At 52.6% G+C, this 20,109-nt stretch overlaps 1 protein-coding gene across 2 annotated transcripts in view; it reads left to right on the top strand.

Annotated features, from left to right (window-relative positions):
- LOC102040624 (mitochondrial Rho GTPase 2) overlaps nt 1-20,109 on the top strand; it is a 48,752-nt gene that overhangs the window by 16,435 nt on the left and 12,208 nt on the right. Inside the window, exons 18-40 of one of the 2 annotated variants that reach the window (XM_031060449.1) lie at nt 960-1,099; nt 1,623-1,753; nt 3,403-3,533; nt 3,902-4,063; nt 4,340-4,468; nt 4,979-5,112; nt 5,193-5,230; nt 5,614-5,733; nt 6,104-6,283; nt 7,670-7,764; nt 8,640-8,742; nt 9,358-9,479; nt 10,225-10,384; nt 11,606-11,796; nt 12,044-12,212; nt 13,816-13,927; nt 14,787-14,958; nt 15,600-15,722; nt 15,804-15,990; nt 16,448-16,578; nt 17,545-17,688; nt 18,768-18,887; nt 19,262-19,346. In XM_031060449.1, coding sequence (XP_030916309.1) covers nt 960-1,099; nt 1,623-1,753; nt 3,403-3,533; nt 3,902-4,063; nt 4,340-4,468; nt 4,979-5,112; nt 5,193-5,230; nt 5,614-5,733; nt 6,104-6,283; nt 7,670-7,764; nt 8,640-8,742; nt 9,358-9,479; nt 10,225-10,384; nt 11,606-11,796; nt 12,044-12,212; nt 13,816-13,927; nt 14,787-14,958; nt 15,600-15,722; nt 15,804-15,990; nt 16,448-16,578; nt 17,545-17,688; nt 18,768-18,887; nt 19,262-19,346 — 3,079 coding nt within the window. Of the gene's footprint in view, nt 1-959; nt 1,100-1,622; nt 1,754-3,402; nt 3,534-3,901; nt 4,064-4,339; nt 4,469-4,978; nt 5,113-5,192; nt 5,231-5,613; nt 5,734-6,103; nt 6,284-7,669; nt 7,765-8,639; nt 8,743-9,357; nt 9,480-10,224; nt 10,385-11,605; nt 11,797-12,043; nt 12,213-13,815; nt 13,928-14,786; nt 14,959-15,599; nt 15,723-15,803; nt 15,991-16,447; nt 16,579-17,544; nt 17,689-18,767; nt 18,888-19,261; nt 19,347-20,109 lie in introns of those variants that run through there. The other variant, XM_031060448.1, reaches the window with a different exon arrangement.

Here is a 20,109-nt window from a genome sequence, read left to right as displayed (position 1 = left end):
TGTAACCAAAAGAAAAGTAAATAATGCAATGTAACCAAAACCAAAGGGTCTCCAGGCCTGCCTGCAGCTGGAGCTGACAGCTGTAGGCACAGGCTCTGTCACCCAATGACCCTGGGCTGCTGTAACCTGTTGGATGGCATAAACTGCGTTTTAGAGAGCCACCTGGAGTCCTGCATCTCTCATTTAGGCTCTTGCAGGAGGTAGTGTCTCAGGGTTATTAAGAGTCTCCCTGATCTCTGTTTGGTCCAATTATCAAAGCCCCACAGTTCAGAAGCCCTCCCTGAAGCGTGAGGGTTACCGCGGGCAAGAGACCCTTTGGAAGTACAGAGTTCTGAGGTTGTGGAATTCACATTCTCTGAACCTGAGAGAAGCAGAAAAAAGAATGATCAGAACAATTCTTATCTCATTCACTGCTCCTGTGTTGTGCCAAAGTAAAATACAATATAGAATTGTTCACCCACAGTGATGGTGGTTGGTTTCCTTGGCCTATCAGGGCCAAGTGTGTGTGCAGACTTGTCGGTCAGCAGACAGTCACAAAATTCTAAGCAGTTGAGTTGAGTTAAGTAGTTGTACAAATTCAGTTTAAATGTAATGTAATATAGTGTAATATAATATAAAATAATATAGTATAATAAAGTAATTAATTAACCTTCTAATAAGATAAAGTCCTCCTCATCATGCCTCCCAGACATCAGGCAAAAATATCACTGATATGAGGTATTGTTGGACACAGCTATTTCCCTTTCCTCCATCTTTTGAAGATTGCTTTTTAGCACAAACCATAACATCCAAGGGCTTTATCTGAGTGCCCAAAGACTCAGGACTTCAGTGGGTCTTGGATCCATCCAGGCAGGAGCAGGGACATGCTCATGGTGGAGATGTGAGGCTGATGAGTTGTTGGGTCCAGCTGCAGCTCCAGTCCTCTCCAGCTTCATACCTGTGGTGTCTCTTCCCTGCAGCTGTATGACTTCTCAGCTGCAGAGGAAACTCCCTGTACTGTGGCCTTCCACCCCTTCTGGAAGATGCTGGCCTGTGGCTTCGACAGCGGGGTGGTGAGGATCTTCAACCTGGCTGCCTCTGACCTCCTGCTGGAGCACAAGTGAGTGAAGTGGGAGCTCCACGGGGTCTAACTGGGTGTCCTGGTGATGAGACAGAGCCACAGTGTCACTCATGGAGCTCCACAAGCCTCAGGTCCCAGCTGGGTGGGGTGGGGGCAGATCTGCTGTGCCAAGGCTCCGGGTGGTGAAAGCCCAAGCTGTGAAAGCCATGAGGGCTTTCTTTGTGATTTCCCAGTGAACAGCAGTAGGAAAGAGCTTGTCCTAGAGAGCAGCTGGGCAGGGAGCCCTTGTGAGCCTCAGTGTGGGGTTTGGAGGATGCTCCAAAGGGAGAAGGAGCAGGTTCCATCCGGGCTGGAGTCTGCACTCACTGCTCAGTTTTGTGACAAGTCAGAGTGTTGTTTGTCCTGGGCTGCTTCAGGGGTGAGCATGGCAGGGTCCTGCTCTGTTCCTGGTTAATTTATCCTCTTGAGTTCTTCACTGTGTTACACTCAACATCACCACTGTTCCCTCTGTCTGTGATTCCTTCTTCTCTTCCCTTTTCCCATGTTTTCTGCCCCCTTTCAGGCAGCACCGCACCGCAGTCACCGGCCTGACCTTCTCTCCAGATGGCAATTTGATGTTCAGCTCCTGCTTGCAGGGAACTCTGGCTCTGTACAGACTGGTGGCACAGAAAATCCAGGTTCTGAGAGTCCTGGGTAAGACTCTGGGGTTGAGATTGCCTTTCTTCTTTTTCTGTATTGGCACAGACATCCTGACACCAGAGCCAGCCCAAGCTCAGCCTGCTTGGAGTGATATTTCCCAATGAACCTTCTGAGCTTTGGCATTTCCCCCTGCTCTGGGCATTGCTGAGGCACCTCCAGTCCTGGGGGCACTTTTGGGCCCCTCACAAGGCAGACACTGAGGGGCTGGAGCTTGTCCAGAGAGGGGAACAAGCTGGGAAGGGGCTGGAGCACCAGGAGGGGCTGAGGGAGCTGGGAAGGGGCTCAGCCTGAGAAAAGGAGGCTCAGGGGGGACCTTGTGGCTCTGCACAGCTCCTGACAGGAGGGGACAGCTGGGGGGGTCGGGCTCTGCTCCCAGGGAACAGGGACAGGACAAGGGGAAATGTCCTGGCCTCAAATTGTGCCAGGGGAAGTTTAGATTTGATCATGGGAAAATTTCTTCATTGGGAGGATGATCAGGCACTGACACAGCTGCCCAGGGAGCTGTGGAGTCACCATCCCTGGAAGGATTTAAAAGATGTGGATGTGGCACCTGGGGATATGTTTTAGAGGACTTGATGATCTTAGAGGGCTTTTCCAGCCTCGGTGATTCTGTGATTTCTGTTTTTACCTTCTGTGTGAGCAAACCCCAGTGACTGCCAGCACTTCCCTACCTGTCCTGGTTCAATCCCCCTCATCCTGCTGGTCTGATGATTTCATTAATGTGCTGGGGTCACAGAGATTTATCCATGCCCAAGCCCTGACTCTTTCCATTCTGTACATGTGCAATTTAATTTGTTTGAAGTGGATTGTTGCCCTAATCCTGCCTGCAGCAGAGCTGCTCTGTGCTGGTGAATGGAGCTGGTGGAGAGCTGGAGGCAGGGCAGGGGCAAGGCAGTTTGGAAAAATTAGTGTCACATTTAATGTACGCTTTGGAAATGAGTTGTGACAGCACAAGCTTGGGCAGGGAAAGGGAACTCTGATTTTTATACAGTGTAATACTGCTCAAAGAGGAGGAACCTGCCCTAGAGGTGTGCAGGATAAGGAACAGGGATTGGAGGAATCAGGGAGTTTATCCAGAATGACCCAGGTTTGGTGTCAGTGCTGCAGCTGGACCTTCACGTGGTGCCTCTGCTCTGAAACTGTGTTTGCTGCCTGGTCACGTTCCAGGGACAGAACAGTGGAATTATGGTCATGGAATAAATACAGAGAATTGCTGTAATTTCTGTGATTTTCAGACCTCTGGGTCTCTCTGCCCTGTGGACTGACATCAGTGTGGTGGTGTTGAGCACTGACCTCATTCTGCTCTGGGTTCAGACACCCAGGCTGCAGCTGAGATCTCACAGAGCTCCTCATCACAGCCTCTTGTAACACTAAAAAATAAGCCCTAAAATCAATTTTATTCCTTTGACTTTGTTCTGCTCTCCTTGAAAACACTGCATGTTCACTCAGGCAACAAGCTGTGCATCTCAACCTTGTTTTTGAGGTGCTTCACTGCACGTTCTGGGTGTGTAAATAAAATTTGTAGCATCTCCTACAGCACAGGTTGCTTTTTTCCTCAGGCTGCAGGAGAAGCTGCAGCTGCTGCTGAGCAGCACCATCAGAGTGGGCTTTGCTGCTCCTCACTGTCCTGCTGTGTCCCCCAGGCAACGTGGTGGCCCGGGATGCTGGCAGTGGCGTGGACACTCTGGCCCTCAGTGGGGACAGTCGCCTGCTGGCCTTCGTGGGGCCCTCCAAGTACGTGGTGACAGTGATGGAGGCCTGCTCACTCGATGAGGTACCCAGCAGAGTCCCCTCACTCCTGGGGACACGGCTGTCCCCTGGAACCCCACAGGCAGCAGCCAGGGAGGTGGATCAGGGCTGACAGTGAGCTCCCTGTTTTCCCTTCTGTGAGACAGAAATAACAATTCAAGGTTTCTTCTCCTCTGCTTTCATTCTCTGCTAGAAAAGATAATTTGGGAGGTGCTATGGAGGCTGTCAGCTCTCACCTCTCTCTTGACCTGCTCTCCTGGGCATTGTCTGGACCTGCAGCCCCTCATTAAGTGGGAAGGGAAGGGTCCAGCAGGCTCCATAGCTTTGTGTTAGGAGCATGGGAGCAATCCTGAGGCTCCTGCAGTGGTTGTTCAGTGGCTCTTTGTTCCACAGCTGCTGAGGGTGGACATCAGCATCCTGGACCTGCGCAGCACCATCTTGGACTCTGCAGTGAAGGTCTGCTTTGGTCCTGTGCCTCAGGGAGAGCTCCTGGTATCCACTTCTTCCAATAAAATCCTTGTGCTTGATGCAAAAACCGGACGGCTGGTGCGAGAGGTAGGACACTGAAATTCATCCACCAGGTCTTCTCTGGGGGCTGGGCACTTCTTGTCTCTCTGGGAGGTTAAATGAGAGAAAAACTCCTCCTGCAGCTCACAGGCTTCAAAGAAACACAAGTGAGAAGCCTGCAGCTGTCCCAGTGTGCTTGTGCTCAGGGTGAGCCTGAGCCTGTCCTTGTTTTCCACACTGTCACACTACTGTTCTCTTGCTGAAGTGTAAATAAGGATATGAACCAGCTCAGCTAAGGCTGCTGGTGCCATTTCTTGTCCTCAGGTGTCCCCTGTGCACAAGCTGAGCTGTTCCTCCTTGGCACTGAGCAAGGATGGCCAGTACCTGCTCACTGCTGGTGACAAGGTCATCAAAGTGTGGGACTACAAGATGCGCTTCACCATCAACTTCCAGGTACTGCTCACCCAGGGGGGAAGGGGGTGGTGCTGCATTGCTGAATCCCCAGAGAAGAGAGCAGCAAGTGGGCTCTGTATGACCTGGCCTGGTGTCCCCAGTCCCAGTTTGCCCAGCAGAGAAATGCAGTCCCAATCCCACACTGTAACAGTGCCTGGGCACAGGCTGGGGCTGCCAGAGCACCCCAGTGAGAGGTGCAAAGGACAGAGGTAGGTGACAGCTCTGTGTTAGGGACAGAGAGAGAAAATGGAGAGGGAAATGGTTCACCCAAGGCTTCAGAGGCAGGGTAAGACTTTGGACTCTTTGGCTTTTGCTTCCTTCCCTGAGTAAGTGTGTTGAAGGTTGGCCCCGGGTTGATCAGCCCACAGGTGTGAGAACTGTAGGTGTGATAGATCCTCTTCTGGACCTTCTGCTGAGGCCTGTAGACCCTGGCTGGGCAGGACAGGGAGTGGAGTAACCCCATCCTGACAGGACAGGTGGTGATGGGATTCAAGGCCTGCTCTCTCCCAGGTGTTCATCGGGCACTCAGAGCCCGTGCACCAGGTCGCCTTCACCCCACACCAAGAGCACGTCATCAGCGTTGGGGATGCCATCTTCCTCTGGGATTTCCTAGCTCCACCTCCAGTCAAGTCATCCCCAGGCAGGTAATGGTGCTGGCAGTGCCTGTCTGTGTCCCCTGTCCCTGCCCCATCCCTGTGTGACTCCAGTCTCCTCCCCTTCCCAGGGCTCGTTCCCCCATGTCCACTCTGGTGCTGAGCTCAGGTGAGTTTGCCTCTTCCCATGAGTAGTGCTGGCAGCTTTTCCAGAGGGATTTGGGGGTCATGTAATGGGGGGCAAACCAGCTAATTAGCCCTGAGGGACAATCTCAAATTAATTGGCAGCACCTCTCAGTCTGCCAAGGTGGGGATGTTCAGAGCAGAGCCACTCTGGGCTTTCTGGTAGATTTTCAGCTTTTGCCTTCTGTCTTTCTCTGCCTCCATCTCCTCTGTCTCCTCTCTCCCTCATTGCCCCTCTCTCTGTCCCTCTCTTTCTTAAAACACAGAGAAGTGGCTTCTATGGAAGCTGGAGAGCTGAGGTGTCACCATCCAGAAGGATGAGAGGAGCATGGGCTGAAGGAAGTGACACCAAGCCCTTTTCTTTCCCAGACAGCAGCTCTGAGAAGCCCAAGGATGGCTCTGAGACCCCTCGGCAGACAGTGCCTCTTCCATTGCTGTCCTCCCCACTGTGCCTGGATATCAGCTCTGTCCACCCAGCAGGGTTTCAAAGTAAGAGGAACTCCTTGCAGGAAAGGGGGAAATTAACCTTCTTTTAGGAAAAACTTGCCTAGTTCAGCAGCATCCTTGGAGCCATCCCTACCTGTGACCCCTTCTGGCAAACCAGTCTGCAATTCCTTGCCGTAAGCTGGGCTTAACTGGGGTTCAGCACCCCTTTATCCTCTGCTCTTCTCCACATACTGAGGTGCTGGCACAGCCCCTCTGACTGTGCTGAACACCTTGTTGGTCATTCCTATAGGAATTGTCTGCTTCGGCTTCCACCCTAACAGCTGAGCTGTTCCACAGAGCAGGGGTCAGGCACACGTGAAGTGGTGCTGAAGGACTTGGGTGGCTCCATCTTCCCACTGATTTCTCTCCCCAGGTATTTCCTCTGAGTCGGACAGGGAGGAGGAAGCAGAACTGCCAGGCAGCAGCAGGAAGGTGGCAAATGAGCACAGAGATGCCTCAGTCATTGTGGTGGAATCAGATGGGAATGAGGAGATTGTTGTGAGGCCCAGAGTGAGGCAGGAGAGCTCGAGGTCTCCTGAAAAACCAGCAAACGGTAAATCCAGGGGTATTGCCAGTTGGTACAGAGCTGCAGGCCTGCATGGCAGCTTGGTCTATCCCCCAAAACCAAAGAAATGTTGTTGTTGTTGTTGTTATTATTACTATTACTATTACTATTACTATTACTATTACTATTACTATTACTATTACTATTATTATGGGGCAGAGAGACCCAGACACGTGCTCTGAGCTGTGAGGTGAAAGGCTGCCATGTGTTCCTTAGGAGTTTTCCCTTGGCCATGACCTTCCAAGGGCACCCAGTATTGAGGGAGGCTCACATTGATCCCTAAAACTGCTCGTTCTTTCCCTGCTGCTGCTTCTGGGCACACCAGAAGCCTGCCTTCAGCCTGGAGCCAGTATCATCTCTGAGTGGCACGTCCCATTAAATCCAGCTGCAATTAAAGCTCCCAATGGCTCTATTAATAGCTGCACAGCCTGGGAGCTGCAGTGGTGTGTGGCAACCTGCCAGGAGCAGGCAGCTGCCAGTGCTCAGCCCCTGCAGGACTTGTTGGAAAGCCTCAGGATAAAACTGCCCCCAGTGCTCCTGTGACAGTGCTGGAGCTGTGGGGCTCGTGGTTTCACAGGGATCCCAGAGCACGAGGTGTTTGCAGTGTGGTGTAGGAAATTTAGGATTCTTGGATAGCTAATTAATATGATTAAGTAGAAGTTGTTTGTTGTTTACATTAAGTACTTATTTATATATTCCAACTCTACTGATTACATATTTTTTATTGGTGTTTTTGTTTGTGTTTTGTATGTACTTTTAAGAATATGTGATTGGTTATAGTTTAGGTGGTTTACAGTTCTGTGTTATCTCTTTCTTGTGGTCTTAGAATTTGGTTTTTTAACTTCTTTCTTATTTTAGTACAGTTTATGTCTTAATAACTTTGAATTTTAGAGAGCTTTGAGAAAATTCTGGTAAGAACAGTTACAAGTGAAATGGCTGGTGCACACTGTAGTCTAAGTTGTTCAGATACATTGCTACAAGTGGGAAAGGAACTGAGAACTCCAGGGAATGGCTGGAGCTGTGTCAGGAAGGGTCAGGCTGGATATCAGGAAAAGGTTCTTCCCCCAGAGGGTGCTGGGCATTGATTGAACAGGCTCCCCAGGGAATGGGCATGGCTGCCAGAGCTCCAGGAATGTCTGGATGATGCTCTGAGGTGCAGGGTGGGACTGTTGGGGTGTCTGTGCAGGGCCAGGGGTTAGACTCACGATCCTTGTGGGTCCCTTCCCACTTGGGATATGCCACATGTGACACTGCAGTTTGCTTTTAGCCTCGTGTGTGTTCACACATGCACAGCACCTGAATATAAGCAAGCCACAGCCTGGGTGCTGCTCCCAAGCATTTCCCATAGGTACCATTTTCTCCTTTGTGTGGCAGAGCCCAGGAAGGGAACCAGAGCTCCCAAATGCTGCATCCGCCCAGATTCCTACCGGCATTTCACCCCTCGCTTCAAGGCATCAGTGCTCCCCCAGGTGAGAGTTGTGCTGGTTACCAGGTGGAGAACAGGCATTTTGGGGCTGGGGTAGGTGCATTTTTCAAATTGTTTCCATTTTGTTCTCTGTTGGAAAGCAATTTGGGAACTATACCCCTGGGCTGATGCTCAGCACAGAAATCCTAATGTTAATTCCCTGTTTTTCTCTACATGTAACTCTTCCTAGACTAGAAAAAAGTGAGTTGTGCTCAACTCTTTTTGTGTTGCCCAAATCTGCATATATTTTTATTCAAAAGGAGTGGAAATGGCATGTGCTATTGAGAGTGAAAGACGAGTGAGCAATGGAGTGATTCATTGTGCTCCCATATTTGCGAGCAGCTGCATTGGCAGAGCAGGCTGGGGAAGGCAAATCCATGGAGCGTAGTGAGGAGAGACACAGCACAGCTCCTGCTCTGTTAACAAACACAGCAGGGATAAAACAGAAACTTAACTCAGCCCTTCCCTAAGCTCTGCTGCTAGTGCTGAGAGAACAGCTACATCCAGATTTCACCCCCAGCCCTCTCCTCTGTCCCTCCACCTGGCAGCATTTTTCTCCCAGTTCTCTTCCTGTTGAAATATCTGCATCCCACGTCAGCCAAACTCGTGGAACTTTAGCAGCTGCTGCTCTGCTGGGCATTTGCTGCCAGCCTGTTTTGTGCCCTGTCTGAAAGCATCTGTGCCTGACTGTGCTGGGGCAGTGTCCCTTTTGTTATAGGATGTTATTTGTCTCTTCCGTTATGGAATTGTGTGAGTGTTGGCATGGATCTGTGTGGGATGTGTTTGAGGACATTCACTTTTTCCTGTGTGGGTGTTGATGCATCTGACCAGACCATTCTTCCAGAGATTATTTTAAGCCAGTGTCTGTTTTTCTTGCAGAGTTTCTTGTCTCCTCCAGCGGGCAGTGAGGTGCTGAAGCTGAAAGCAGTGATCGGCTACAATGGGAATGGCAGAGGGAATATGGTGTGGAACCCAGATACAGGTACACTGGGAATGCTCTGCAGTGCTGGGATGTGTTGCCAGAGAAGCTCTGGCTGCCCCAGGATCCCTGAAGTGCCCAATGCCAGGTTGGACAGGACTTGGAGCAGCCTGGGATAGTGGAAGGTGTCCCTGCCATGGCAGGGGGTGGAACAAGATGAGCTTTAAGGTCCCTTCCAACCCAAACCATGTGTGATTCTATTCTGTGATGCTAGGGGTGTGTACTGAGTGAAGTTATGATCTGACTGTTGGATTGGGATCTTTGCTTGAACATAGAGCTTCTTTGTCTTGGTAAAATCCAGTAGCTCTTTGCTGTTGGCAAGCTTTAGTTGGTGGGACAGACTCAGGCTCCAGCTGTTGAGTGGACAGAGCAGGAGGGGAGCTCACAAAGCCCATCCTGCCTCCTTTCTCCAGCTGGAATGGTGGCCAGCAGCTCTGCTTCGCTCAGGTTAGGGAAAGTGAGATTTCACCCCGCTCCCAACCTGCTGCTGCTGAGCTGCATCAAAGACCCAGCTTTTACGTATTAATGAATCATAGAATTTTCCACGTGGGTTGTGGTGGGGGCTGTATGTGCAGCCTTTCCATGAAAACATCCCCTCTCCTCCCCCTCCTCTGCCAGGCTTCTTCGCCTACTCCTGTGGCTGCGTCATCGTGGTTGAAGACCTGCACTCGGGCTCGCAGAGCCACTGGCTGGGCCACGCCGAGGAGATCTCCACTCTCACCCTCAGCCACCGCGCCCAGGTGGGAGGGGCTGCTCTGCCCCAGGCCAGGGCTTGTCCCTCTCGCTTTGCAGTCCCACAGCCTAAAATCCCATTTATTGTTCCTCTTTCTGCCTGGAGGCTATGGAGATTGTTTTGGAGTCAGCTCTCTGTTGTGCTGGCTCAGTGTGGGCTGGAGACTGTCCAGAGAAAGGAACAGAGCTGGGGAAGGGGCTGGAGCACAAGTCTGATGAGGAGCAAAGGAGGTTCAGGGAGCACCTTCTGGCTCTGCACAGCTCCTGACAGGAGGGGGCAGCTGGCAGGGGTCGGGCTCTGCTCCCTGAACAGGGACAGGAGGAGAGGGAATGGCCTCAAGCTGTGCCAGGGGAGGCTCAGGCTGGACATCAGGAAGAATTTCTCCATGGAAAGGTGGTCAGGCATTGGAAGGGGCTGCCCAGGAGTGGTGAAGTCCCCATCTCTGGAGGTGTCCAAGGAGGAGGTGGATGTGGCACTCCATGCCCTGGGCTGGGTGACAAAGTGGGGATCAATCACAGGTTGGACTTGATGATCTTGGAGATCTTTCCCAACCTCAGTGATTCTATAAAGGCTGTTCTCTTCCTGTGGGTGATGCTGCCTTTCCCTCCTGCCATCAGCTGAATGATTGTTTCTCACTGAATTCTCCATTTGCCAGCCACATCCCTTTAATATGGGATAACTGAAAAAACCGTTAAGGCTAACGAGCATTCTCTAATTACACATTCTCTAATTACTTACACATTGTCTGTTAGGTTCTTGCCTCTGCCTCAGGGCAGAAGGATGGAGACTCCCACTGTCAGATCTGCATCTGGAGCACCCAGGATGGGGCCTGCACAGCAGAGCTGTTCCACCACGAGACACAAGTGCAAGCCATGGCATTCTCCTGGGATGACAGATTCCTTGTCACCATAGGTGAGCACTCCTGTCACAGCAGCTGTGGGTGCAGGGCTGCACCCCAGAGCAGACAGCTCATGGCAGGAGGGTGCTGTGAGCACCAAACACCTGCCAGATGTGCAGCAGGCTCGTGGGTAGGAAGCTGTTCTGTGGTATCCTCGGAACAGCAGGGAATGCAGCAGTTACAGCTTTCTTCTCCTGACTCACTGGTGCTTCTTAGACCCCCTGCAAATGGTTTGTGGTTACTATTTATAGTGTGCCGAGGGAAAAGCCTTCTTCTGGACTTGTTATTGCTGCCTAGATGGACTTGGACAGAAGTAGCCAGGCTCCCAACTGTGAGCCTCCTGCCAGGCAGCCATGCCAGCACAGGATGGATGCTCAAGCTGTCTGTTTTGTTCAGGCAGGGGACATTTAAAGGACAACATGCAATTAGGAAGCTCTTGTTTTGCATGAGAGGGGACCTGTGGAGCAGGCAATACACTCCTTCCAGGCTGGTGAGGCTGCATTTGGAAAGGAAAGCAGGCTTTGCTGGAGAGAAAGGGAGCTTTGTGCTCTTCAGGGAGCAGTGTGGGAGAGGAGCTCTCCTCCTCCAGCTCTGGTCTGGGCTGCAGGGGAGGGAAAAGCTGAAAGTCTCCACAGAGCTTGTGGAGCCTGGGAAAGGCAACAGGAGAGCACTGTCCTCCTGAGCTCTCTGGAAGCTTGGGAGTTTTGCCATCACTGAGGCCAATGCCTTCTGCTCCCACCCAGCTGTGGTGGCTTCCATGGAGGTCAGCTCCCACCTCAGCTGGGACCTTGGCAAAGGTGACATCCCATTCTTTGTCAAGACAGGGTTAGCCCTGAGTGCCCAGGTCACTGGAGAGTTTGTGTGGGGCATTCCCAAGGTGTGCAGAGACTTCCAAGGATGGGGAAACAGCAGGAAAAATGCTCTGACATTGCTCTGCCTGCTCAGTCCCAGCCCTGGCTGCTCCAGATGACTCCACTGCCAGGACAGCTTTGCTGCAATCTCCAGGGTGAAGTGCTGGGTCAGTTCTGTCTGTCCTTAACTTGGGCAAGCCTCTGTCATTTTGTGCAGCTTGTGCTGAGAGGACGAGGTGTGTCCATGCCTGGAATGGTGTTTGGACAGTTGTCTCCCAACAGCTGGGTGAGGGGTGGCACAGCTGATGTGTGTGTGCTGTGTGGACGCTTGTGAGCATCCTGAGGCAGCAGAGTTCTTCCTACTGACTTTCCCTTTCTCCTTAGGGGACTACAGTGACCAGACCATGGCTCTGTGGAGCACCCACACCTATGAGCTCGTGCTGACCACTTGCATCTCAGAGCCTCTCCACGATGTGGCTTTTAGCCCTTTCTCTCACCAAGACCTTGCCTGTGTGGGGAGGGGAGCTGTGACATTCTGGGCGTTGGAGCAGCAGGAAGCTGCTGTCACACTCAAGGTAAACCTTCCTTTTACCTTTTAAGATTTATTTTCAGCATCTCTGACTTATTTTCCAAGCCCCTGGTGAGGGCTCTGTGAGAGCTGATGATTTCTCGGTGAGGTGATATTGACTGTGCACAAACAGCTTTTGGTTGTATTTGAGGCATTAACTCTAGGAATTGAGGGGAGGAGGAGGATGTTTTTTCTCCTGATGCATCTGAGCATGTTCATTGCCTTTGACATTGCTGGTTTTTGTGCTCTGGCAGGTTCATCGTGCCCCTGCCCCGGACGTGCTGGGCCTGGTGGAGCTGACATCTCTCTGTTATGGTGCTGAGGCTCTCCTTTACAGTGGGACCAACTCAGGCCAGATCTGTGTGTGGGACACAGAGACCAATTCCTGCTTCATGACGTGGGAGGCTGATGAGGGCGAGATCGGTGGGTGCAGTGCCAGGGCTGCAAGGGGAGAGTGTTGGGAAAGGAGCCCTGAGCTCACAGACTTCCCATTTCAGCTGTGCTTGGAAAACCAGTTTGTTGTGTCGGATGCAAGATGTGTGGGGTGGCAATGGATCTGTGACCTGGGTCTCCTGGGGGCTTCATAGAATTATTAATGTTGGAAAAGATTTCTAAGATCATCAGGTCCAGCCACTGACCCAGCACTGCCAGGTCCAGCATTAAGCCCTGAGCACCACATCCACAATCTGTTTGAGTCTTGCAGGGATGGTGGCTCCCCCACTGCTCTGGGCAGCCTGTGCCAAAGCACCCACAGCCCTCTAGTCTGTAAAACAGTGCTGGGCTGTAGAACTTTCCCACTTTGCTGCCCAAGTGGCTGCCAGGAGCACCCTTGGAATGATGACAGGGTATCATTGTCACCACTTGAAATAAAGGGATGGGACCATTGTTGGGCTTGGAACAATTCATAGCTCAGACAAACATCAGTCTCAGAGGCCATGAGATACTGAAGGAGCAGGCAGTTGGCCATAGCACAAAGTAGTCACAAGTTCTTTGTTACAAGAAAATACAGAACTTTCTAACCCAATGGACAGTTGCCACAGGGTTTATTTTGCTTTTCTAACCTATCACCTTTACTTACTTCTACTGCACTGCAGATATTCTGTCCAATAGGCTTCTCTCTCACATGCACACAGATGCTTCTCTTACAACTTCTAAACTCCCAACCTACTCCATACTATTACATTGCCACACTATAAACCCTTCACCATCTTACCCATACAGTTTCTTACTTACAATTACAGAAACATCAGTTTCTGAATTTTCTACTTAATATCTATGTATTGTATTTTTACATCAATCCAAGCTTCTCCCAAGGCTGCAAATCAAACCCTTCAGTGTCTGTGGAAGTTTCTATTTTTCCAATTCCCACATGTCGTGGTTTGAAAAGCCAGGTGTCTGTTAAGGAAGGCAGGAGACTTCCTTGAAATGGAAAATGTAAAATCCCCTCCCTCTGAATTATTGTAATTTTTAAATTAAAGGGCTCTAAGGCAAAGATATGGGAATAGCAATAATAGTTATTTACTAGGAAAATTAAAAAATACAAATGCAATAGTACACAGAAAAAAAAACCCCGAAAACAAACCACTGCCAGAGTCAGAGAGGGCTCTGATCCCGGGGGGAGTTTTCCTCTGCAGCTCCAGGGCTGCTGCAGATGGGCCTGGGCTCCCTCTGGCAATGCAGGGCAGCAGAAAGCTGCTCCTCTGGCAATGCAGTGGGCAAAGGCTGCTGTGCTGCTCCAGGCTCAGATTGGATCCAGGTAGGAATGCTTGGCTCCTCCCCTGGGCGCAGCATCTCCCCATGGGATGCTGGAATTGGATCAGCCCTGCAGGGACACTCAGTGGCCATGGACAGCAGAGATCTCCTGGAGGGAGGGTTGGCTGTGGCAGAGATAAAGAAAATGGCCCAATGAACAGAGGATAACTGCCCCAGCTCTTGACAGCTGTCAGATGGCATACACACATATCTTACCCCCAGGACACGCAGCAGGGAGCCCTGCACACTGACAGGTGCCCTTCCTCCTCCCCAGGGGTGCTGCTGTGCCGGCACCAGCGCCTGCTCAGCGGCAGCAACACCAAGCGCATCCGCCTGTGGTCCGTGGGCACCGTGCAGGAGCTGAGGCTCAAAGGGCCCAATGCCAGGTAGGAGCTCGTGGCCTCTCACCTGGCAGCCCCCAGGAGCTGTCTGAGAGGTGGCTTTTTGCAGACAGACACCTCGTGCAACCATGCTGCTCCTGCTGCTCTTCATTCTTAGCTTTTTCTCTCCATCCCGTGACTGCTGATTCTTTCTGTCTGGATCTTTTGACTGAATTTTTGCCACAGGTAGCTGAACTCTCTTAATAGTGGAAGTGGGTGTTTATTGTGCCTGAAGTTTGTGTCTGTGATCTGTAGGAATTCCTTTAGGACAATTAGGGAAAATACATTGCCTTTGTTTCTTCTCTCATGCTGTTGCATGCCCTGTTTTTTTTCTTTCCTGTAAAAAGATAGTTGAAGTACAAATCACAGAATTATGGAATGGTTTGGGTGGGAAGGAACCTTCAAGACCATCCCATTCCAACCCTCCCTGCCATGGGCAGGGACACCTTCCACTGTCCCAGGCTGCTCCAAGCCCTGTCCAGTCTGGCCTTGGGCACTGCCAGGGATCCAGGGGCGGCCACAGCTGCTCTGGGCACCCTGTGCCAGGGCCTGCCCACCCTCACAGAAAGAATTCCTTCCCTATATCCCATCCATCCCTGCCCTCTGGCAGTGGGAAGCCTCTCTCCCTTGTCCCCAGTCACTCCAGGCTCTTGTCCAAAGTCCTTCTCCAGCTCTCCTGGAGCCCCTTTAGGCACTGGGAGGGGCTCTGAGGGCTCCCAGGATGCACAACCTCAGCTCTCCCAGTGACTGTTCCATGGACAGGAGCCCCTCATTGAACTGGCTCATTAGAAAGTTGGATTTAACGCAGGCAGAGTGGCTGTTCCAACATCTGAGCCAGTCTTTCTCCCACCCTGCCTTCCTGCAGGTCTGGCTCAGTCCTGCTGGAGCACGAGATCACCCTGGATGGGACCATTGTGAGTGCAGCCTTTGATGACTGCCTGGAAATGGGGATTGTGGGCACCACAGCAGGGACCCTGTGGTACATCAACTGGGTGGAGAGCACCAGCATCCGACTCATCAGCGGCCACAAGAACAAGGTCAGAGGGGCTGGGCCTGCTTTGAGTTTTGCTATTGCTTCAGGGTGTCTTTCTGCTACAGAAAAAAAGGGTTCAAATGGCGGGAGAGAAGGTATTTTATGACAACTTGCAGTGGACCTTACTTGGTCTTGCCTTTGGGGTTAGGTTTACTGTGCACAGTGCCTGGTCCTGCCTTTGGGGCTGGGTTTACTCTGTGCCATGATTGATAAGATTGGAAAAGACCTTTAAGATCATCAAGTCCAAGCACCAACCCGGCAGCACCATGACATTCACCATTAAACCATGTCCCCAAGTGCCACATCCACACATTTTTTGAACACTGTTGGGTATGGTGAATACTTTTGAATACTCTTGGGTATGGTGACTCCACCCCTCCCCTGAGCAGCCTGTGCCAGTGCTTTTACAATACTTTCTGTGAAGAAATTCTTCCTAATGTTCAGTCTAAATCTTCCCTGGTGCAAGTTGAAGACATTTCCTCTTGTCCTGTTAGCCCAAAAGCAAAGCTCTGCACCTTCCTTTACGTTCCCTCTCATCTGGTGTGTCCCATGAGCACAATCCTGGGGATGAAGGGGCAGGGCAGCTGGTGTGCTCTGGGCTGTGGCACCCATAGAGCCCTGCTGTCTGCCTTTTCCCTGGAGCAGGTGACTGAGGTGTGCTTTAGTCCTGACGAGAGTCACTGTGCCACGTGCGGTGAGGACGGCAGCGTGAGGATCTGGGCTCTGGGCAGCACCGAGCTGGTGGTGCAGTTCCAGGTGCTCAACCAGGTAAGGGTTCACATCAGTCCCTTCCTCTTGGCACAGGGAAATGTCCCCTGTGTCACCAGGTCTCTGCCAATTTCCTTGCAGAGCTGCCAGTGCCTGGCCTGGAAGCCTCGTCCCGTTGGGGTGTGGCCTCGTCCCGGCGAGAGCCAGCACGTGGTGGCAGGGTACAGTGATGGCACTGTCCGTGTGTTCAGTGTCTCCAGGACAGAGATGGAGCTGAAAATGCACCCCCACGCCGCTGCACTGACAGCAGTCGCCTACTCCACTGATGGTGAGGCTGCCTGAGGTGACACTGGGGACATGGGACCTCGGGGAACGTGGCTTGGTGCTGCCTGGGTTTGCCCTGGTCTCCAGCTGCTCTGTGTCCTGGCCACCTGCCCAAAACCCCAGGACCAGGGAGAGCCACAGAACTTGTCCCAGTGAGCTCTGGTGACTCTGCCAGCTGGGCACATGGTGGGTGGGACACGGGAGGTGCATTGGCTCTGGGATAGCCAAAGGGTTTGGGTACAACAAACACCTTTGTTTTATGATCTGATGTGGCTCTTCTTCAGTGTTGAGGTGTACTGGTGTCTCTGAGACGTCTCATCACACCCAGCCCTTGACTGGGATATTCCCAGCCTTTCACAATGTTTCAGGACACTGATATCCCATAGCCTTGGACCTTTCTCCTCTGACCTTTTTTTCCTCCTACAAGAAGTGTCCCATTCTTTCCTGTCCTCTGCCATCAGGGGAAATGATCCTATCAGGGGGCAAGGATGGGATAGTGGCTGTCAGCAGCCCTCGCACTGGAATGACCATCCATGTCCTGGCTGACCACAAAGGCTCCCCCATCACTGTTCTCCAGTGCACCAGGAAGCAGGTGAGACCTCAAGAGTGACTCCAGTCCCCATCAGTCACTGCACAGCTCTGGTCAGCAAGTCTGCTTTGGTGTCCCTTGCTTTTCCTCTTTGGAAATCTTCCTCCATCCCCTCCAGCAAGTTCTGATCAGTTTTTCCAGGGATATATTCACTGGAATAAATCTCCATGTATTGCAGGTGCAGCCTGAGTGAGGCTGTGCCTTCAGGGGGACCTTTGGTGGCAGTTTTTGACACCCTACGCACAGGTGTGACATGAACCTGTGCCACAGGCTCTTGGAAAGCAGCACCCCTCAGCCTGCAGCCCCTGTGCCCCCCAAAAAGGGGTTTTGGTTCCTCTGTGGAGCTGGGAAGACTTGGCTGTGCAGCAGTGGGATGGTTTGAGTACCTCCTTTGTCCTCCTCTTCATGGAGAGTTTTTTCCCTTTGCACAGCAGAAATGGGAATAGTTTTCCTTAAGCTCTCAGGTTTTAAGATCATCTACACTGCAAGGCTCTGTTTCCTGGTAATCTGAGACTGAGGAAATCCTCCTTGATTTGAGGTGAAGGACATTGTTAGGGGATACATGGTATTGGAAATAACTCCCCTAGGAGATGTGAAGGTCCACAGGGTGTCCCAAGGAAGAGAACTGAGTTGTTCAGACCAGGATTTGGGTTGGAAAGGACCTTAAAAATCATCAATTTCCAGCCTCCTGCCATGGGCAGGGACCCCTCTCACTAGACAAGGTTGCTCCGAGCCCTGTCCAGCCTGGCTTTGGACACTTCCAGGCATGGAGCAGCCACAAACAGAGGTTAATCCTGGTCTTCATCCCCTAAACACAAGCCCCATGTTCCCATGAGTTCCTGTCCCACTCTTTACTGTCCCCCTCCTTCAAAGCCTCTGTGCCCCTAGAAGGACAGGGCTGTGTTTCTGCCCCCAGTACCATGAGAAGGAGGGGAGCTCAGAAGGACAGAGCTGTGTTTCTGCCCCCAGTACCACGAGCTCGGGGTGGAAGGAGGGGAGCTGTGGCTGGCAGCCAGCTCCGATCGCCGCGTCAGCGTCTGGGGCTCCGACTGGCTCCAGGACAAGTGTGAGCTCCTCGACTGGCTCAGCTTCCCAGCCCCTGCTGGCCCCGAGGTGAGTGTGGCACCTGCCAGGCCCTGCCTGCTCCTGCTGTGAGGCTGGACACCAGCAGAGATGGAGGAGGGAGGCACAGGGCTCTGAGAGAGTGACTGTGTGCTTAGGGAATGCATCTCTGTTAGTCCAGTTCACAGAGTGTCTTGCCATGCACCTTCTTGGGTGTAGAAATAAAAGTGTAGGAGGGCCAGACTGCCCTGCAGCACTGACTGTAAGCATGAGGAGCCCTAAACTGCACCTGCAAAGAGCTGAGAGCCCTGTGCCAGCAAAGCAGAGCCCAGGCAGCAGTGAGCACGGTGTGAGCTAATTATGAGCGTGCTGCTAATTCTGACACTCCCGAGGAGTGTGAGTGCTCTGAGCCAGGAGCGTGGTGATGGCTTCCCAGAGCCAAGTACTCAGCTCTGTGTGTCCCTGCTGCTTGGCAGAGGCATCTGGCTCCAGCCCAGGGGCAGGGTTTGGGCAGCAGGACACCTGCTGGAAAAGCAGGAGGATCTGTGCTGGAGAGGATGGAGATGGTCCCTGGTGCAGGTGACATTGGCAGACAGAGGGGAGCTGGGTGGTTTTGGGGGGCAAGAGGCAGTGCCTCAGCCTGGGTCCATACAGCACCTGGGTTCTGTCAATAATTCTTCTGTTCATTTCCAAAAAGATTGATTTGCTCTGGAAAGAAGCTCACCACAGCTCTCCCTACAGCCTGAAGGTTTGATCTTACATCCCCTGCTCAAGATCTGCCTCCTGGGCCCTGTTTTCTTGTGTTGAGCTGATCCATAACCAAATCCCAGCTTCAAGCCCATGCAGCAGTAGTATCTCAGTGGGAATTCAACCTGTTGAACCCTCTTGGGACCTGCTCTTAAAACACTAAATGATTTGCTTCAGGTTTCCATGGTAGGGTGTGATTGTTCCTTGCTTTCCCTGAGCCAGAGATGGGAATGCAAGAGAGAGGAAGCAGCCTCCACCATACTCATGTCCCACTGCTGAAACCCTCACAGCTCTGGGGTCCCTCTGTGCTCTCTTTTTAACTCTCACTGATCCAAATGAGAGAATCCAGCCTCAGTTTTGTTGCCTTTGGTTTCCCTCTCCAGGGTCTGGACAGCCTCCCTCCCAGCCTGGCCGCATTCTGCCCTTGGGAACACGGTGTCCTGGTCTACGTGGGCTTTGGGCTGCAGAAGGAAGCTTTGTTCTACAGCCTGAGGAAGAAACAGGTACCTGTCCCCTGCCATGGGCAGTGGGGACAGGGGTGGCTGGCAGAGCTGCCCTGTGTGTTAGTAACAGGGGTGGGATGGGCTCAGGCAGCTGCTCAGGGAACAGATTTTCATCTTGGAAACTCCCGGGTGTGGCCCAGGTGAGCAGCAGAGCCCTGCCCCTGCCTCAGGCTGCATCAGGCAGGCAGCCAGTCCCTGATCCCAGGGAGGGGAAGGTGGCTGCTTCCAGAGCATCAACATTCTCTCCATTGTCTCCTGGATGCCTGGGGCAGCTTTAGGAGCCCGTGCAGCCACAGCCCTAAGGAGGGTGATGGGGAGGCTGTGGGCTCTGCCTTCCCCTTTGAGCTGCCCGTGTTTCTCTTGCTGGGCTGCAGGTGCTCAGGAAGATCTCCCTGCCAGCCTTTGCCACGTCCCTCAGCCTGTCCCCAGCTGCACCTTTCATGGCCCTCGGCTTCGGTGGTGAGTGCTGGGGGTGCCTGGGCCCCTCCTTCTTCTGCCACAGGGTAAATGAGTGTCATCATTCCTCCAAACAAGAGACGTCCTCAAACCTGGGAGCTACAGTCCAGGGAGAGGAGAAACCTCCAGGAGGCTCCTGGGTCAGAAATGAGATGCATGAGGTCAATCCTGCTTGGCCAACGGGCAGGGTTTGTCACTGGCATGACTTCCCAGGGTTCTGGGCTGTGTCCATTTCTGCAGCCTCTGAGGCGGCAGGGACCTTCCCACAGCATGGGGACAGGCAGGACCCTGCTCCTGGCAAGGACACCTCGCTCCTGGAGCAGTTTGGGTCTGTCTGTCCTGTGTCACTCAGTTCAGTGGCTCAACTTCCAGCTCAGCAGCAGGGAGAGAGCCTGGGGAGTGACTGGGAACGGCTTCTGGCTGGGAAAGGACAGGGACAGGGGCTGGGGGTGACTGGGAACGGCTTCTGGCTGGGAAAGGACAGGGACAGGGGCTGGGGGTGACTGGGAATGGCTTCTGGCTGGGAAAGGACAGGGACAGGGGCTGAGGGGAAATGGTGCTTCTGGCCAGACCAAGACATGGAAAGGGAGTGGGAGGTGACCACAAATGGCCCTTCTGGCAGGGAGTAGAGATGGAGAAAGTCTGTGAGTGACAGGGAGAGGTGGTCGTGGCACGGACAAGCCCCAGGGAGGGTCTGGAGGGAGATCGGGGCCAGTGGGAGTCTCCTGGCACAGCCCTGAGCCGCTGCTCTCCTCACCGGCTGCTG

The sequence above is a fragment of the Geospiza fortis genome, unplaced genomic scaffold, assembly GCF_000277835.1.
Source record: "Geospiza fortis unplaced genomic scaffold, GeoFor_1.0 scaffold114, whole genome shotgun sequence".
Lineage (NCBI taxonomy): Eukaryota > Metazoa > Chordata > Aves > Passeriformes > Thraupidae > Geospiza > Geospiza fortis.
The sequence above is the reverse complement of the archived record's forward strand: the minus strand, read 5'-3'. Positions and strand labels throughout refer to the sequence as shown.